General features: G+C 39.4%; 1 protein-coding gene across 12 annotated transcripts in view; it reads right to left on the bottom strand.

Moving 5' to 3' along the window:
* Window positions 1-18,220, bottom strand: part of SFMBT1 (Scm like with four mbt domains 1) — a 128,019-nt gene that overhangs the window by 48,693 nt on the left and 61,106 nt on the right. For all 12 annotated transcript variants that reach the window (XM_019417177.2, XM_053897090.1, XM_019417182.2 and 9 more), the window contains 2 exons: window positions 11,779-11,933; window positions 1,294-1,388 (listed from right to left, as the gene is read on the bottom strand). In XM_019417177.2, coding sequence (XP_019272722.2) covers window positions 1,294-1,388; window positions 11,779-11,806 — 123 coding nt within the window. In that variant the 5' untranslated portion in view covers window positions 11,807-11,933. The remainder of the gene's footprint in view (window positions 1-1,293; window positions 1,389-11,778; window positions 11,934-18,220) is intronic.

Here is an 18,220-nt window from a genome sequence, read left to right on the forward strand (position 1 = left end):
TATTCCATTGGTCTATGTGTCTGTTTTTGTGCCAATACCATGCTGTCTTGATGATTAAAGCTTTGTAGTAGAGGCTAAAGTCTGGGATTGTGATGCCTCCTGCTTCGGTCTTCTTCAAAAGTACTTTGGCTATTCGGGGCCTTTTGTGGTTTCATATGAATTTTAGGTTTGCTTGTTCTAGTTTCGAGAAGAATGCTGGTGCAATTTTGATTGGGATTGCACTGAATGTGTAGATAGCTTTGGGTAGTATTGACATTTTGACAATATTTATTCTTCCAATCCATGAGCACCCTTATGGAGGTAGTAAAGGGTAAATGAGGTCCTAAGAGTGGAGCCCCGATTCAAGGAGAGTCTGCTCTCTCACTCTCTGCCATGTGAGGACACAGTGACCAGGCTGTCAGCAAACCAGGAAGAGAGCCCTCACCAGAGCCTAAAACCCTGCTGGCAGCCTGATCTCAGACTTCTAGTCTCCAGAACTGTGAGACAATAAACTTCTGTTGTTCAAGCCACCCAGTCTATGGCAGCCTGAACAGACTAAGACAAACGTGAAATCAACAGATCAATAATTCTGTGTTTTAAGAGGGAATGTAAGTGAAAAGGCTCAAAAACTAGGTCTGAATATAAATTATTAATAAAACTTGGACTGTTTTCTTCCACTCTAAAGGCATCATATGGGGCAAGTATGTGGTCAATGGATTAAGCATTAAATTGAGCTATTAAGACATAAAACTATACTGCCCCAGCCACGAATATAACCCACTGATGATATTACTTACGTTTCTGCTCAACGTGAGAGAAAGCAATGACATTACTGAACTTATTTTCAATGTGCAAACCAACAGTCATAACACACAGTGTAAGAAAATAAACCATTTTCTTCAATTTATGAGGGGTTTTATTGACAAAAAAAAAAAAAAAAAAAGGAATATTCATGACGAGTGAAAAAGACAAGTGTTGCGTTGAGTGATAGAAAATAAACAAAACCAAAAAAAGACTTTAAAGTATGTCCAGGGGCACCTGGCTGGTTTGGTCAGTAGAGCACTCTGATCAGTGTGACTCTTGATCTCAGAGTTGTCAGTTCGAGCCCCAAGTTGGATGTAGAGGTTACTTTAAAATAATAAAATAAAGTATGTCCAGTTTTTTAAATGAGGGTGGCAAGAGGAGGAAAAAAGGAAAAAGCACCCAAATCCTTTCAAGTGTCCCAACTTAAAACAACTCTAAACCCTCTAATGATGGTACCGTGAGTCAAAGGAACAAGGTGCAGTCAGTAAAACAAATACAGGTAGTGCTTACATGTTTAAAAGATCCGTAGGGTACTGCAGCGGACCCTGTCTCTTCTAGGTAATCTTCCCAGCTTAACTCCACTTCTTCCACACCAGATCCAGCATCTGGAATTAAAATCAGAACAAAAGAAAACTCAAAACTGTGAAAACATAAACTTAGTAACCCTAACTTACACAATTTACTTCACATCAAATTAACCGATTTGATTTTACACACAAAATAATCAGACGTTCAGGTTTTTAAAAAATTTTTTTAATGTTTGTTTTTGAGAGACAGACACACAGAGTGTGAGCAGGGGAGGGGCAGAGAGAGAGGGAGACACAGAATCCGAAGCAGGCTCCAGGCTCTGACATGTCAGCACAGAGCCTGACGCGGGGCTCAAACTCATGAACCACGAGACCGTGACCTGAGCTGGAGTCTGACGCTCAACCGACCGAGCCACCCAAGCACCCCTCACATGTTCATTGTAAATGGCAGGTTCCCTTTGTGTACTGATGATCAATGAATCTCAACGACATGGAAGGGTGACATGCTGTCTCCTGCTGGGCTCCATCAGGGAGGGATTCACCCAGATGGGCCATATAAAAGCTGGTGAGAGTATAACTATTATAATCACTTTGGACTATAATTTGGTATCTAATGCCAACTACCTGAGATACTTAATAGGCATTTCTTTTTTTTTTTTAATTCTTTAAATGTTTGTTTATATTTGAGAGAGAGAGAGAGAGAGAGAGAGAGAGAGAGACAATGCACGAGCAGGGGAGGGGCAGAGAGAGGCCAGGACAGAATCTGAAGCAGGCTCCGGGCTCCAAGCTGTCAGCACACAGTCTGACGTGGGGCTTGGCCTCAGGAGCTGTGAGATCGTGACCTGAGCCGAAGTCGGACGCTCAGCTGACTGAGCCACCCGGGTGTCTTAATAGGCATTTCAAACTTGAATTTTCAACCTGAATCCTCCTTAGTACTCTCCAATTGCGTAAAAGATACCACCACCAGTCCGTATTTTGGCTCAATCCAAAAATGTGGGGTTATCCTTTTTTTCCGACTTCTCTTTCACATCTACAGATACATCAAAATCATCAGAAAACTCTGTAGGTACCACCTTTAAAATACACTCCAAATCAAATCACTTCCCACCATTTCTACTGCTCTCTCTCTAGCCCAAGACCTAATCACTATATCCTTTCACCTTTTAATCAAAATTACAACGAAATCTAAACTCTTTGGAAGACTGTGAAGGCCCAATCTGGTGTGAGCCCTGGCTACCTTCCCTGCCACTTCATCCCCAACCAGCCCCTTGTGTGCTCACTGCACTCAAGTGACCCTGGGATTCTTACTATTCTTCTCTAAACATGCTCTTTCCTCATTGATTTCCTCAGCTCAAAGACTCCTTCCCCAGTGTCATTCACCGCTTCATTACATTCAAGCCTCTCCTCAAACGTCCTGTTTCCAGAAAGGCCTCCCATCACTACTTCTCTAAAGCAGACACCCCAGACTGTGCTTCCGTTATCTTATAGGCATTCATTCAGAAGTACTTGCCAGTATGCCATACACCTTTGTATCCTCCCCGTTAGAAAACAAACTCTACCAAGACAAGACTTCATTTTGGTCACTCCTGTATCTCTGTCACAGCAGACTCAATAAATTTTTGTTGAGTGAGCAAAGATTCAAATATTCCAAAATCCAGTAATTCCAATTTACATAATAAACTCTCTAAGAGCAGGATTTTGTTTCCTGACGTATCCTCACTGCCCAAAACGATGAGGGGCACTAGCAGGTTCACAACAGACAGCTGCTGAATGAGTACACCCTAGGGGAGTCCATGGTAGGAGGCAAGTACAAGGATGCTCACCACAGCACTGTCTGTGACAGCAACAGACAGAAGAAGAGATAAATTATGGCAATTCTACAGTGGAGTAGTACTATATCGCAGCTGAAATGAATGAACCAGTATTGACACAGATAAATCTCAAAAAAAAAAAAAAACCCACATCAAATAAAAATAGCAAGTACAGAATGAAAAGCACAAGATACAGTTTAGGCTTCAAAGCAAACTTTGCAGTATAAACGTTTATAAATGCATGCATATTAATAAGAGTACAGAAACAAAGGTGGGAAGGATATACATCAACTACCTTTGGGAGATGGAGAGGAGAAAACAGGAAGAGAAGTACAAAAGAGGCTTAAACTCTATTAGGCTTTATTTCTTAAAAAAAAATGGAAAGACATGAAAACATGTTCAACATCATTAGGGAAGTGCAAATCAAAATCACAATGAGATACCACTTCATACCCACTAGAATGATTATTATCCCAAAAAAGCAGAAAGTAAGTGTTGCCAAGGATGTGAGAAATTGGAATCTTTGTGCATTGCTGGTCTGCGGATGTAAAATGGTGCAGCCACTGTGGAAAACTATACAGTGGTTCCTCAAACAATTAAAAATACAATCACCCTGTGACCTAGCCATTCCACTTCTGGATATATACCCCAAAGAATTGAAAGCAAGGACTCAAACAGATAGTTGTACACAAATGTTCATAGCAATAATATTCACAATAGTCAAAAGGTGGAAGCAACTCAAGTGTCCATAAACGGATGAACAGATAAACAAAATGAGGTGTATACATACATACACTGGAGTATTATTCAGCCTTAAAAAGGAAGGACATCCTGGCACATATGACAACATGAATGAACCGGAGGACGCGACGCTGAATGAAGTAAGCCACTTGCAAAAGGACAGATACTGTATGGTTCCACTTACATGCCAATAGCTAGAGTACTCAAATCCACAGAGACACAAACGAGAATGTAATTCCCAAGGACTGGGGGGAAAGGGAAATGGGAAGTTATCATCATGTAATAGGTACAGAGTTGCAGTCTGAGAAGATGAAAAAGTGCTGGATTGGGCGCCTGGGTGAGTTAGTTAAGTGTCCAACTCTGGATTTCGGCTCAGGTCATGATCTCACGGTTTGTGGGTTTGAGCCCCGCACTGGGCTCTATGCTGACAGCGCAGAGCCTGCTTGGGATTCTCTCTCCCACTCTCAGCTGCTCCCCTGCTCACATGTACACACACTCTCTCTTTCTCTCCAAATAAATAAATAAACTTAAAAAAAAGTGCTGGAGATCACTGCGGTGATGCACAACAGTCTGAATGGACTTCATGCCACTGAACTCTTTACCTAAAAATGGTTCACAAGTAAACTTTGTGTTAAGGACATTTTATAACAATTTAAAAAATGGAAACAAATACTGGACAACGTTAACATTAATTCTTCACAGTAGGTACCACAGGTGTTTGTTATATTGTTTTCCACTCATTTTTATCAATGTGTGTTTGTTATATTGTTTTCCATGTTTGAAAATTTTCACCAGAAATTTAACAAGCCAACAAAGACTACATGGGCAGCATCCTGGAAAGTATGGGTCAGTAGAAACTCAATTTCCATTATTAAAACATAACAAGGCTGACGATTCATGGTCCTCAGCCAGGAACCTACTCCCTCAAACAGCGTGCTAATTTACAAATAAAAAATAAACAACAAGGGGCGCCTGGGTGGCGCAGTCGGTTGAGCATCCGACTTCAGCCAGGTCACGATCTCGCGGTCCGTGAGTTCGAGCCCGCATCAGGCTCTGGGCTGATGGCTCGGAGCCTGGAGCCTGTTTCCGATTCTGTGTCTCCCTCTCTCTCTGCCCCTCCCCCGTTCATGCTCTCTCTCTGTCCCCAAAATAAATAAAAAAAAAAAAAACGTTGAAAAAAAATTAAAAAAAAAAAAAATAAACAACAAAAGGGGCAACTGGATGTCTCAGATGGCTGGGTGTCTGATTCCTGATTTCAGGTCAGGTTGTGATCTCATAGTTTGTGGGTTTGAGTCTAGTGCTGGGCTCTGCACTGAGCGCTCAGGGCCCACTTACGATTCTCTCTCTCCCTTGCCCAGCTCACGTTCTCTCTCCCAAGATAAATAAATAAACATTAAAAAAATAATGAAAAAATACTAAAAATAATGAATTAAAGAACTAAAACCTCTAATAATTAAAAACTACTAACAAGCCAAGAAGAAAGAAACTAATAATCTGATCAAAAAATGAGCAAAATAGGGGAGTCTGGGTGGCTCAGTTGGCTAAGCAACCGATTCTTGATATCAGCTCAGGTCACGATCTCGCAGTTGTGGGATTGAGCACCCATCGGGATTGGTTGGGATTATCTCTCTCTGCCCCTCCCCTGCTTGTGTGCATGCACACACTCTCTCTCAAAATAAATAATTATTTTATTTATCTCAAAATAAATAATTTTTCTTTAAAAAAAAGAAAAATGAGCAAAATACATGAAAAGAAATGCAAATAGTCCTTAAACATATGGAAAGATGTGTAAATTTACTCATTTTAAAAGATAAGCAAATTAAAACTACACTAAGGTATCAGATTGGAAAAAAATTCCAAAGTTTGACAACATACTCCTCTCTATAGTGAGGCTGTAGTTAAGCAGGTAAACCATAATGTCACAACCCTAGTGAAAGAGAACTTGGCAATATCTAGCAAAATACATACGTATTTGCCTTTTGAGCCAACAATTCCACTTCTAGGAATCTATCCCAAAGATAGATATGCTGGCAAAAATACAAAAAGACGTATGTGCAAAACTATTCATTGCAGCCCTATTTGTAATACCAAGACTGGGATCAACCCAAGTGTCCACCAGCAGGGAACTGGCTGAATTAAATATGGTAGATACATCTATACAGCTGGAAAAAGGAAGGAGAAAGATTACTACATACTGATGTGGGATAATCTCTAGTATAGAAGAGATATGAATATCAATATATATGTACGTATACACATTCTTGTTTATAATTTTTAAATGAGTAATAAAGTAATAAAAACCAGTTATGTATATGAAGAATAAAAAGGATGAATAGTATCAGAATGCCATTATATGTAACTATGTAGACATTTTTACAATTTAGAAACATATTTAAATCAAAAGAAAAAAATTCCAGGGGCACCTGGGTGGTTCGGTCAGTTAGGCTTTGGACTCTGGATTTTCACTCAGGTCATGATTTCATGGATCCTGGCATTGAGCTCCACTAGGTTCTGTGCTCACAGCACGAAGCCTCCTTGAGATTCTCTCTCACCCTCTCTGCAACCTTCCCCACTCGCACACATTCTCGTTCTCTCTCAAAATAAGCAAACATTAAAAAAAAAAAAGAAAAGAAAAAAAAAGAAAAAAATTCCAAATGAAAATGAACTGAAACAAATATGCTTAACTGTTAGTGGCAAAACCAACAGGATTACTTTACGCCATATTAAAATACAATATTTGACTGCAAACCCCGGGGGAATATATTTAACGGCAAAAACCATAAAGAAACTTTAAACCTCACACTGTTATCTTACGAATACTTGGAATATTGGTACTGTTGAAAAAATTATAGAAATATTATAGGGTAGGGATGCCTGGTGGCTCAGTCAGTTAAGCATCAGACTCTTGATTTCAGCTCAGGTCATGATCTCATGGTTCATGAGTTCAAGCCCCATGTTGGGTTCCCTAGAGCCTGCTTGTGATTCTCTCTCTCTCTCTCTCTCTCTCTCTCTCTCCCTCTCTCTCTCTCTCTCTCTCCCTCTCTCTGCCCCTCCCCCCGCACACACATGCTTTCTCTCAAAATAAATAAATATTTTTTAAAAAACAATATAAGGGGGGCCTGGATGGCTCAGTCAGTTAAGCATCCAACTTCAGCTCAGGTCATGATCTCGCCATTCAGGAGTTCAAGTCCCACATTAGGTTCTGTGCTGTCAGCTCGGAGCCTGGAGCCCACTTCAGATTCTGTGTCCCCCTCTCTCTCTAACCCTCCCCTGCTCGTGCTCTGTCTCTCTCTCTTTCAATAATAAATATTAAACATTAAAAAAAAAACAATAAAAAATATGGTAGAGTAAAAATAAGTGATGATATGAACATCATTATGAAACAACACATTTCCAAAAGAAAAGAGACGCAAGCATAAAATCAAAGAAGTAGTTTTAAATTACTGAAATTTTAAATTAAAATTATAAATACAGGGGCGCCTGGGTGGCTCAGTCAGTCAAGCGTTGGACTCTTGATTTCAGCTTAGGTCATGATCTTGCAGTTCCAGAGTCAGAGCCCCACATCTGGCTCTGTGCTGATGGTACAGAGCCTACTTAGGATTCTTTCTCTCTCCCTCTGTCTCTACCACTCCTCCACTCATGTTGACTCTCAAAAAATACACATTAAAAAATAAATAAGTAAGTAAAATTATAAATATAAAATGAAGCCACCTTTTCTAAACATGTGTAGTTTCTACCTATGTCTATGGATAAGGCTTGTAAGAAATGACAACCTAGTATCAATGAGCTACCCCAGTACTCAGACTGTGATCTCCAAATATCGTATCCACTGCCCTAAAGAAAAAATCGTTCCCCAGAGAAATGGTAGGTTGTAAGTCTGGGGTAGAAAATGTGCAAGAAGTACCTGGGAATGTTACTACACCAGAAAGCAAGGACTAGAATTATCACAGATACATTGATATCACACCAAAAAACACAGGAAATAATCTGAAAGAACTCTCATTGCTCTAGAATGTGGCAGTTTGATCATCAAATGAATGACAGCAATAGAATCAAGCTCATCATTTATGTGTGTGTGTGTGTGCGCGCGCGCGCGTGCATGCGTGTGTGTGCGCTTTAAATGCATGAATTAACAATAACATTTAAAACAAGATAAATCAACTTCCTAAATGGCACAGTGAGTACCTCAGTGAACCTACTCTCCCAGAAAAATATCAAGATCACTGACTAAACAATGAAAAGCAACCATTTCAAAGTTATGAAATTAACTGAAGGCACACAACAAACTGAAAAGTACTATTCCAGACAAGCTACTGGACCTGGTTAGAACAGCAGGGTTGTGGCTTTTTAACCTGGGACTATTCCCATTCCTCATCCCTCCTTAGCTCAAAACAGAAACTTTGGAATTGAAAATACAATAACCGTAAGTAAACTCCATGGTAAGCTCCTTAGCAGAATAAGGAGGATACAGGAAAGAACGACTAAAATTAAAAACAGAGCAAAAGAAAACACTCAATCTAAACATCAGAAAGGAAACACTGAAAAAATGAAAAGAGTTTCAAGGAGTTGTGGAACAGCAACAAAAAAATCTAACACTAGGGCCAGCAGAGTACTAGAAAAAGAAAAGGAAGACAGGGTTGAAAAAGTATTTGAAGAAATAATGGCTGAAATTTTTCCAATTTTGGCAAAAAAAAAAATGTCCAATAAGTCTATAGATTCAAGAAACTAAGAAAACCCCAAACAAGATAAATCCAAGGAAATATGTGCAAAGATACAGCAAAAGTCAAACTTCTGAAAGCTAAAAGACAAAAAAATCTTGAAAGCAGCAAGGGAAATAATACCTCTCTTAAGATGAATGGGGGAGAGGGGATTCCAATGACAGATTTCTCACCAGAAATCATGGAATGCATGAATGCCAGAATACATACTACTTTTCAAGAGATGAAAAAAAAAAAGTATTTTCTACCCAAAATTCTATTTCCAGCAAAAATATCCTTCAGTAATGAACAGGGAAGTAAAGACACTTGTCATAGTAAGGTAAAATATTTTTTCACCAGATCAATCCCCCCCACACACAAAATTCCCCACAATCCCCCCACACACACAAAAAAAAAATGGCTTAAGAAAATTCTATAAACAGAAATGGAATGACAGAAGAAGGAATCTTAGAAAATTAGGAAGGAATAAGGGACAATTTCAAGAGTAAAAATATTGGAAAATATAAAACAGTTTCCTTCTCTTCCTGACTTCAAATTATGTTTGACAGTTGAGGCAAAAATTTTAACAGTGCCTGATGTGGTTCTCAAGTATGTGGAGGAAATATTTAAGACAATTATAAAGGTAAAGAGATATAAAAGTGAGTAAAGTTTCCACACTTTGCTCAAATTAATTAAATGATGACACTAGCAAAGTATGAGAAGTTATGTATATATAGTGTTCCACCTAGAGCAGCCACTAAAAAGCCACAGAAACAGATACATTAAAAAACACTACATACAAATCAAAATGGAATTCTAAAAAAGTTCAAGTAACCCACAAGAAGGCAGGAAGAGAGAGGAAAAAAAAAGAAAACAAAAAACAAAAAACCAAAAACCAATGAACAAAAACAGCAGACTTGAGTCCTAATAATTACATTAAATGTAAATGGTCTAAATACATCAACATAAGACTAAAACTCTTTTAAATGACTATATGTTTTATAGGAAATTTTGAATATAATGACATAGGTAGAAAGTGAAAGGATGGAAAAGATATACCATGTAAACATTAATCAAAAGAAAACAAGAATAGGTCAGGATACCTGGGTGGCTCAGCCAGTTGAGTGTCCAACTCTTGATTTCAGCTGAGGTCATAAACTCACCATTCATAAGTTTGAGCCCTGTGTCAGGCTCTGCACTGACAGTGTGGAGCCTGCTTGGGATTCATTCTCTCTCTCTCTCTCTCTCTCTCTCTCTCTGCCTCTTTCTCTGCCCCTCCCCTGCTCACACTCACTCTCTCTCAAAATAAATAAATAAACAAACAAAAAGAAAAAAGGAATAGGTAAATCCATAGAAACAGAAATTAAGTTAATGGTTGCCAAAGACTGGATGGAGCAAGAAATGACTGCTAACAATTTCTCTTTGGGGGGAGATGAAATATTCTGGAATTAGCAGTAATGGTCACACAACCTTGTGAATATAATAAAAATCATTGAATTGTGTACTCTAAACAGGTATATGAATTCATGATATGTGAATCACATCTCAAAAAACAAAAACAGAGGTGCCTGGGTGGTTCAGTTGAGCATCCTACTTTTGATTTTGGCTTAGGTCATGAACCCATGGTCATGGGATCAAGCTCCGTGGCAGGCTCTTGCACCGAATGTGGAGCCTGTTTAAGATTCTCTCTCTCTCCCTCTGCCCCTCTCCCCTGCCCGCACTGTCTCTCTCTCTCTCCAAAATTAAGAAAATTTAAAAAACCTCAATAAAGTTTTTTAAAAACCTCAACAGTGAAAAAAGAATGTCATTATTAATTTAAAAAGCAAACAACATAATAAATGAGCCAAAGACATGAAGACACTTTTACTAAAGAGGATATAAGGATGACAAACAAGCACATGTTCAACATCACTAGCCATTAGGGAAAGGTAAATTAAGACCAGGATAAGGTGTCATTACACACCTTATCAGAAACGACTTAAAAAACAGCGACAATACCCAGTGGCAGAGGGGATGTGCAGAAACTAGATCTCTCATCCATTGCTGATAAAAATGTACAGCTACTCTGGAAAGTAGTTTGGCCATTTCTTTATTAAACATATGACCCAGCAATTGTGGTCCTGGGCATTTATTCCAGAAAGATAAAATCTTACGTATATGATTGCTCACAGCAGCTTTATTTGTAATGGCCAAAAACTGGATGCAACCAAAATATACTACAACAGATGAACAGTTAACCAAACTGTAGTACATGGAATACTACTGAGCAATGAAAGGGAACAAACTTCTGATACACACAAGAATTTGGACAGCTCTCAAGAGCATTATCTTGAGCGAAAAAAGCTAACCTCAAAAAGTCACACACCTGGGGCACCTGGGTGGCTCAGCTGGTTAAGTGTCTGACTTCGGCTCAGGTCATGATCTCACGGTTCGTGAGTTCAAGCCCCGAATCAGACTCTCTGCTGACAGCACAGAGCCTGCTTCAGATCCTCTGTCCCCCTCTCTACCCTTCCCCTGCACCCATGCGCACACTTGTACACGTACGTGTACACACACACACACACACTCTCTCTCTCTCTCTAAAAAATAAACATTTAAAAAAAAGTCACATACTATGTGATTCTATTTATATAACATTTTTGGAATGACACAGAGATGGAGAACAGATTAACAGCTCCCTGGGGTTAGAGGAGGCTGGGGGAAAGTAAGGGGGAGACGTAACTATGAAGAGGTAGCAAGGAAGAGCTCTTTGTGGTGATGGAACAGTTCTGTATCTTGACTGAGGTGGTAGTTACAGGAATCTGCATGTAATAAAATGACAGAGAACTACACACACTTTCTACCTTGTCAGTTTCCTGGCTTTTATGTTGTAATATACTTACAGGAGATGTAACTAGTGGTAAACACAGGACCTGTCAGTACCATCTTTATAACTTCCCATGAATCTACAGTTATTTCAAAATATTTCAAAAGTTACTATCAAAATTTAAAAAAAAACTTGAAGATGTTTGTTCATAAAAGTCATTTGCTTTTCCAGCAAACGTTATGAGTACCCCCTAGTGCCAGGTTCTCTGCTAGGTACAGAGAAAGATGACTCACGCCTTCAAAGGGCTTTCTGTTCAGTGGTAGAAAGACAAGTCGGACAATACAGTACAGGTAAGTAATACAACTGTGCACTGTGCACTATGAAAAATGATTTCTGTTCAGCAAAGCCAGTACCTGCATCAAGCTGCTGCTCCCCGTTCATTTCCACAGAACATGGGCTGTCTTCTCCCCACGCAAAGGACAGGCCTTATGGTTCCGCTATGGTCTGAAAATTACTTGCAGGTCTCAAGCATCTGTTCAGTGGGCATCCAAGGGTCCAAATGAAAGTGCTGAAAGATAAAAAAGAACACATAAACAGCTTGAAGCCCCAGTGTGTTTACTCATTCCTGAGACCTGGCACCCCAGTCCGTTGAGAGTGCACATGAAACAAAAAACACCTTGGCAGAAGAGATGGGATTATAGAAAAAACTGACACCTAATTTTGAAGAATGTATGTGTGGGTGTGAGTGTGTGTGCATACATGGGTATGTGTAGAGACAGCACTATCGAGATCTTGATATCTAAAAATTGCAACAAATTAACACGTATATGAATTAGTACTCTTTAAACTCAGATTGTAATCCTTAGCACCTTGACTCCTACCCACAAAAACTCTAATTCCTAATGAATTCCTGAAGGAAAAACGGTAGCTTTCAATGTTCTATCTTACCCAATGAATAAGATCAAGGATATATTACTTTATCTAGCTTTCCATTCCATTTATCGAGAATATTATGCAGAACCAAAACTTATCAACTACCTTAGTCTACAATTACACTTACAAAGGGAACCCCTCCAAAATAAGCCCTGAACCAATTTATTCCTTTTAAATTTTTTTTTAATGTTTATTTATTTCTGAGACAGAGAGAGACAGAGCATGAGGGGGGAAGGGCAGAGAGAGAGGGAGACACAGAATCAGAAGCAGGCTCCAGGCTCTGAGCTGTCAGCACAGAGCCCAACGCGGGGCTCGAACTCACAAACTGTGAGATCATGACCTGAGCCGAAGTCGGTCGCTCAACTGACTGAGCCACCCAGGTGCCCCTTATTTATTCTTTTTTTAAAAACACAATTTTATTGGGGGCACCAGGGTGGCTCAGTCGGTTAAACATCTGACTCTCGGTATCAGCTCAGGTCATGATCTCATGGTCTCATGAGTTCAAGCCCCACGTCAGGCTCTGTGCTGACAATGAGGAGCCTGCTTGGGATTCTCTCTCTCTCCCTCTCTCTCTGCCCCCCCCCCCACTCACGCTGTCTCTGTCTCTCTCAAAATAAACTGTAAACAAATATATTAACAAAACAACTTTATTGGGATATAATTCACATACCAAAATTTCCCACTTTAAGTGTATAATTCCACAGCTTTAATAAGTTTACAGAGTTGTGTAACTTCCACTATATCCAGTTTCAGAATATCTCTGTTACCATGAAAAAAACTCCATTCCCACTTGCAGCTCCTCCCCATTCTGTCTAGGCACAGAACAGGTACCTGACCTGCCCAGGGCCCAACAACTAGGAAGTAGCAGAACCAGGTTTCAAACCAAGCAAAATGCCTATAGTCCATGTCCTCGAACACTGTATTTTACTGCCTCTCAATGGGAAACAGCTGAGAGTTTCTTTAACCATGGAAAGGAAATGATCAAATCTGTGTTTCACAAAAGATCACTCTGGACCCAAATAGAGAAACCAGAGGGAGTGATAGCAAAGACAACATACAAGTATAAAACTACGTGGCAAAGGACTCCATAATTAATGGGAAGTCTGGGTGGCTCAGTCAGTTGAGTGTCTGACTCTTGATTTTGGCTCAGGTCATGATCTCAGGGTAGCGGGATCAAGCCCCAAGTTGGGCTCCATGCCCAGCATGGAGCCTGCTTGGGATTTTCTCTCTCTCTCTCTCTCTCTCTCTCTCTCTCTCTCTCTCTCTTTCTCCCTAAAATAAAAAAAAAAAAATTTTTTTTTTTAACATTTATTTATTTTTGAGACAGAGAGAGACAGAGCATGAACGGGGGAGGGGCAGAGAGAGAGAGGGAGACACAGAATCGGAAGCAGGCTCCAGGCTCTGAGCCATCAGCCCAGAGCCCGACGCGGGGCTCGAACTCACAGACCGCGAGATCGTGACCTGGGCTGAAGTCGGACGCTTAACCTACTGAGCCACCCAGGCGCCCCCCAAAAAAAATTTTTTTTAAAGAAGACACCATAAATAAAGTTCAAAAGTAAAGGAGTTTACCTTAAAAGTTCTCATTACAAGAAACAATTTTTTGTAACTATGTATGGTGATTGATACTAACTAGACTGAGTTTGGTGATCACTTTGCAATGTATACAAACATCAAATCATTATGTTGTACACCTGAAACTAACAGAATGTTATTTGTCAATTATACTTTACTACAAACAAATAAATAAACAAACAAACAAGACAAATGATATGGGTGAAAATATAATGGGTTAATTTCCATATATAAACTCCTATAATTCAACAACATCAAAAAAGAAAATATGGGCAAAATGCATAACTGATCCACATTTAATGTTTTTATTTATTTTTGAGACAGAGAGAGACAGAGCATGAGCAGGAGAGGAGCAGAGAGAGAGGGAGACACAGAATCTGAAACGGGCTCCAGGCTCTGAGCTGTCAGCACAGAGCCCGATGCGGGGCTTGAACTCACCGACTGTGAGATCACGACCTGAGGAAAGTCGGACGCCCAACCGACTGAGCCACCCAGGTGCCCCATAATTGATCTACATTTAAAAACATCAGAGTTAAAGCTTATAAAAATGTGCTCAATCTTATTAGTAGTGACGAAAATAATTTTTAATTATATACTATTTTTTCACCTTTCAGATTGGTAAAATTTTTAAAACTAAAAAGAATTGTTGGCAAGGAAGGTGGATGAATGGGAGAAATTGGGAGTACAGATTGGTACCTCTTTTTTTTTGAAAAGAAATTTAATGAAACATAATTTAACCTACAAAGATTTATAAGACACAAACTCTCTGAGCAGTAATTCTAGTATTAGGAATCTTTCAGAGTGCCTGGGTGGCTCAGTCAGTTAAGTGTCCTACTCTTGATTTGTGCTCAGGTCGTGATCTCGCAGTTTGTTGAGTTCGAGCCCTGCACTGGGCTCTGCGCTGACAGTGCAGAACCTGCTTGGGATTCTGTCTCTCCATTTCTCTCTGCCCCTCCCTGGCTCTCTCTCTCTCTTTCAAAATAAATAAATAAACCTAAAAAAAATAAAAGAATCTTGGGAATGCAAGCTGGTGCATCCACTCTGGAAAACAGTATGGAGTTTCCTCAAAAAGCTAAAAATAGAACTACCCTACGACCCAGCAATTGCACTACTAGGTATTTATCCAAGGGATACAGGCCTGCTGTTTCGAAGGGACACATGCACCCCAACGTTTATAGCAGCACTATCAACAATAGCCAAAGTATGGAAAGAGCCCAAATGTCCATCGATGGATGAATGGATGAAGAAGATGTGGTGTATACACACACACACACACACACACACACACACACACACACACGATGGAGTATTATTTGGCAATCAAAAAGAATGAAATCTTGCCATTTGCAACTACGTGGATGGAACTGGAGGGTATTACGCTAAATGAATTTAGTCTGTCAGAGAAAGACAAATAGCATATGACTTCACTCATATGAGGACTTTAAGAGACAAACAGATGAATATAAGGAAAGGCAAACAAAAATAATATAAAAACAGCGGGGCGGGGGCGCCTGGGTGGCTCAGTCAGTTAAGTGTCTGACTTCAGCTCAGGTCATGATCTCACACTCTGTGAGTTCAAGCCCCGCGTCGGGCTCTGTGCTGACAGCTCAGAGCCCGGAGCCTGCTTCAGATTCTGGGTCTCCCTCTCTCTCTGCCCCTCCCCTGCTCATGCTCTGTCTCTCTCTGTCTCAAAAATAAAAACATTTAAAAAATTAAAAAAAAAAACAGGGAGGGGAAAAAAACACAAGAGATTCATAAATATGTAGAACAAACAGAGGGTTATGGGGGGGGTGGTGTGGGAGGGGGGATGGACTAAATGGGTAAGGGGCACTAAAGAATCTACTTCTGAAATCACTGTTGCACTATATGCTAATTTAGATGTAAATTTTTAAAAATAAAATTAAAATTAAAAGGGGCGCCTGGGTGGCTCAGTCGGTTAAGCGTCCAACTTCGGCTCAGGTCATGATCTCACAGTTCGTGAGTTCGAGCCCCACGTCAGGCTCTGTGCTGACAGCTCAGAGCCTGAAGCCTGCTTCACATTCTGTGTCTCCCTCTCTCTCTGCCCCTTCCCTGCTCATGCTGTGTCTCTCTCTGTCTCAAAAATAAATAAACATTAAAAAAAAATTTTTTTTTTAATTAAAATTAAAAAAATAAAATAAAAGAACCTTTCATACAAAACACATGTGTTGAAGGCTTCATAACCAGTGATGTTTGCCACAGTACTATCTTGAACAGTGGGAAACCAGATAACCTGTATATCTACCAAATGGGAATGGGATGACCAATACACTATGATACACCTATACTAGGATATACTCTACAATCATTAGAAGAATTTAGGTAGATCCATAAAAGCACATGGGAATGTTATCTATGCTGCTGAGTGGAAAAACCACGTGAAGGGCATTATATTAACTTTTTAAAACCCTGTGTCCATTGTTTACTTGACTACGTGACTTTTAACAAATGACCTAACTCATTTGTGCCAATGGCATCACTTGTAAAAGAGGGAGAATAGTGCTGTACCTACTTCAGAGGACTGCTATGAGGATAAGTAAGACAATCGATGAAGAGCACTTAGCATAAAGCTGGCCACATGTAAATGCTGAGTTAATATTAACTTTATACAATGTTGACTGATTTGAGTTCCTATGGCACTTAGTGCATCATCTCTACACAGAACACCCGATCACTACATCATGGGTTTGACATAGCAAAGTCAGTGCTACGTAAATATCTGTTGGTTCACTAGGTTTTGAAGATGGCATCCACTGCTTATATTCATAAACTCTTGAAATATACCAGAATATTTTGTGCAAAGAGCCACCTAGTACAAAATGATAATATATGAGGAAATATTGAATACATAATATATTCAAATATATAATATAGAATAATCAAAGCCAAAGGCAAGAGAAAATGAAAACCACAAGTCTTATGAAGCTGAAAGCTAAGGCTATGATATTTGTTTTCAAACTTACAACATCACTAAGATTTTAACCAACGAACAATCAGTTCATCATCTTAATAGGATTATGAGAAATAAACTGCTGAAGCTTTTTGCTGTAGAACATCTGTTAAATCTCTTTTTTTATTGCTAGTATGCTCTCTTTCTATGCAATGAAGGGGGAAAAAAACAGTAAAATATCCAGGAGCTTAGAATATAGAAATTTTGTAAAAAAATTTTTTTAACATTTATTTATTTTTGAAAGAGAGAGAGACAGAGTGTGAGCGGGGGGCAGGCAGAGAGAAAGGGAGACACAGAATCAGAAGCAAGCTCCAGGCTCTGAGCTGTCAACACAGAGCCTGACATGGGGCTCAAACTCATGAGCAGTGAGATCATGACCTGAGCTGAAGCCAGATGCTCAACCGACTGAGCCACACAGGTGCCCCTAGAATATGGAAATTTAACTCACTTTTCATTATTTCCTTTTGTTTCATTTATTTCCTATTCATATTAAATTGTTTTACTGTCTTTGTTTATTTTATCACTAATTTTGGTGATAATTTCTCTTGTGGTGACCAGAACACATTAGAGTTATTCATTTAAATAAGTTGTCATGAACTAACTGATCTGAACCTTGCTCATCTTATTTAGAATATTTCAGTGAGGGGCGCTTATATTACCCTATGCCTCTACTACCAGGCTTCACGTTGATGCACTTTGTTTTGAAGGCTAAGATTAAACACTGAGTAAGAGCATTTATTACATGGGAAAAGTTACAATGATGCAACAGATTTCTGTAGGATGGATCCTCAGCCAAATGATTTAACAAATCCAACATAAATAACTCTTAAAGCACTTAGGAAGAAGGATAGGAACTCAGTGTGATTCCAGAGATATGTATCCAGTACATATAGTAGCTGCAAACAAAACAAAACAAAACTTTAATTCAGTAAGTATTTATGAGGTAGTTAAAAGGAAAATTCCCATTGAAATGTTTGAATTTTCACTCCTATCCCTCAACTTAACAGATGGAAGTCCAGTAACAATTTCAACTATGCTGTTAAATATGGTAAATGCAAACAATTCAGCAAATTAGATGCTCCATTTTGGGCATATTTGCAAAGTAAATGCCCTTACAGCAAATGCTAGTGGTAGAGTCACTGTGTTTTTTTGTTCCCCAACAGATATAGATCCCTGCTGGCTTTTTACTCTCTCCAATAGTCCATCATCACTCCCTGACCTTGCATACATCTTATCTGACAGGCTAGCTAAATTAAATGTTTTGCTTCCATCTGTCAAATGTCAATGTAATTTGATTATTAAGCATAGAAATCTTCCATTGTTTCATTAAGTTGTTTATTGCCGTTGTTTTTAACCCACTGCTCCGTGTCTAACTAGGGAGA

The sequence above is a fragment of the Panthera pardus genome, unplaced genomic scaffold (genome assembly GCF_024362965.1).
Source record: "Panthera pardus isolate Hobbes unplaced genomic scaffold, ASM2436296v1 HiC_scaffold_8, whole genome shotgun sequence".
In the NCBI taxonomy this organism is placed as follows: Eukaryota; Metazoa; Chordata; class Mammalia; order Carnivora; family Felidae; genus Panthera; species Panthera pardus.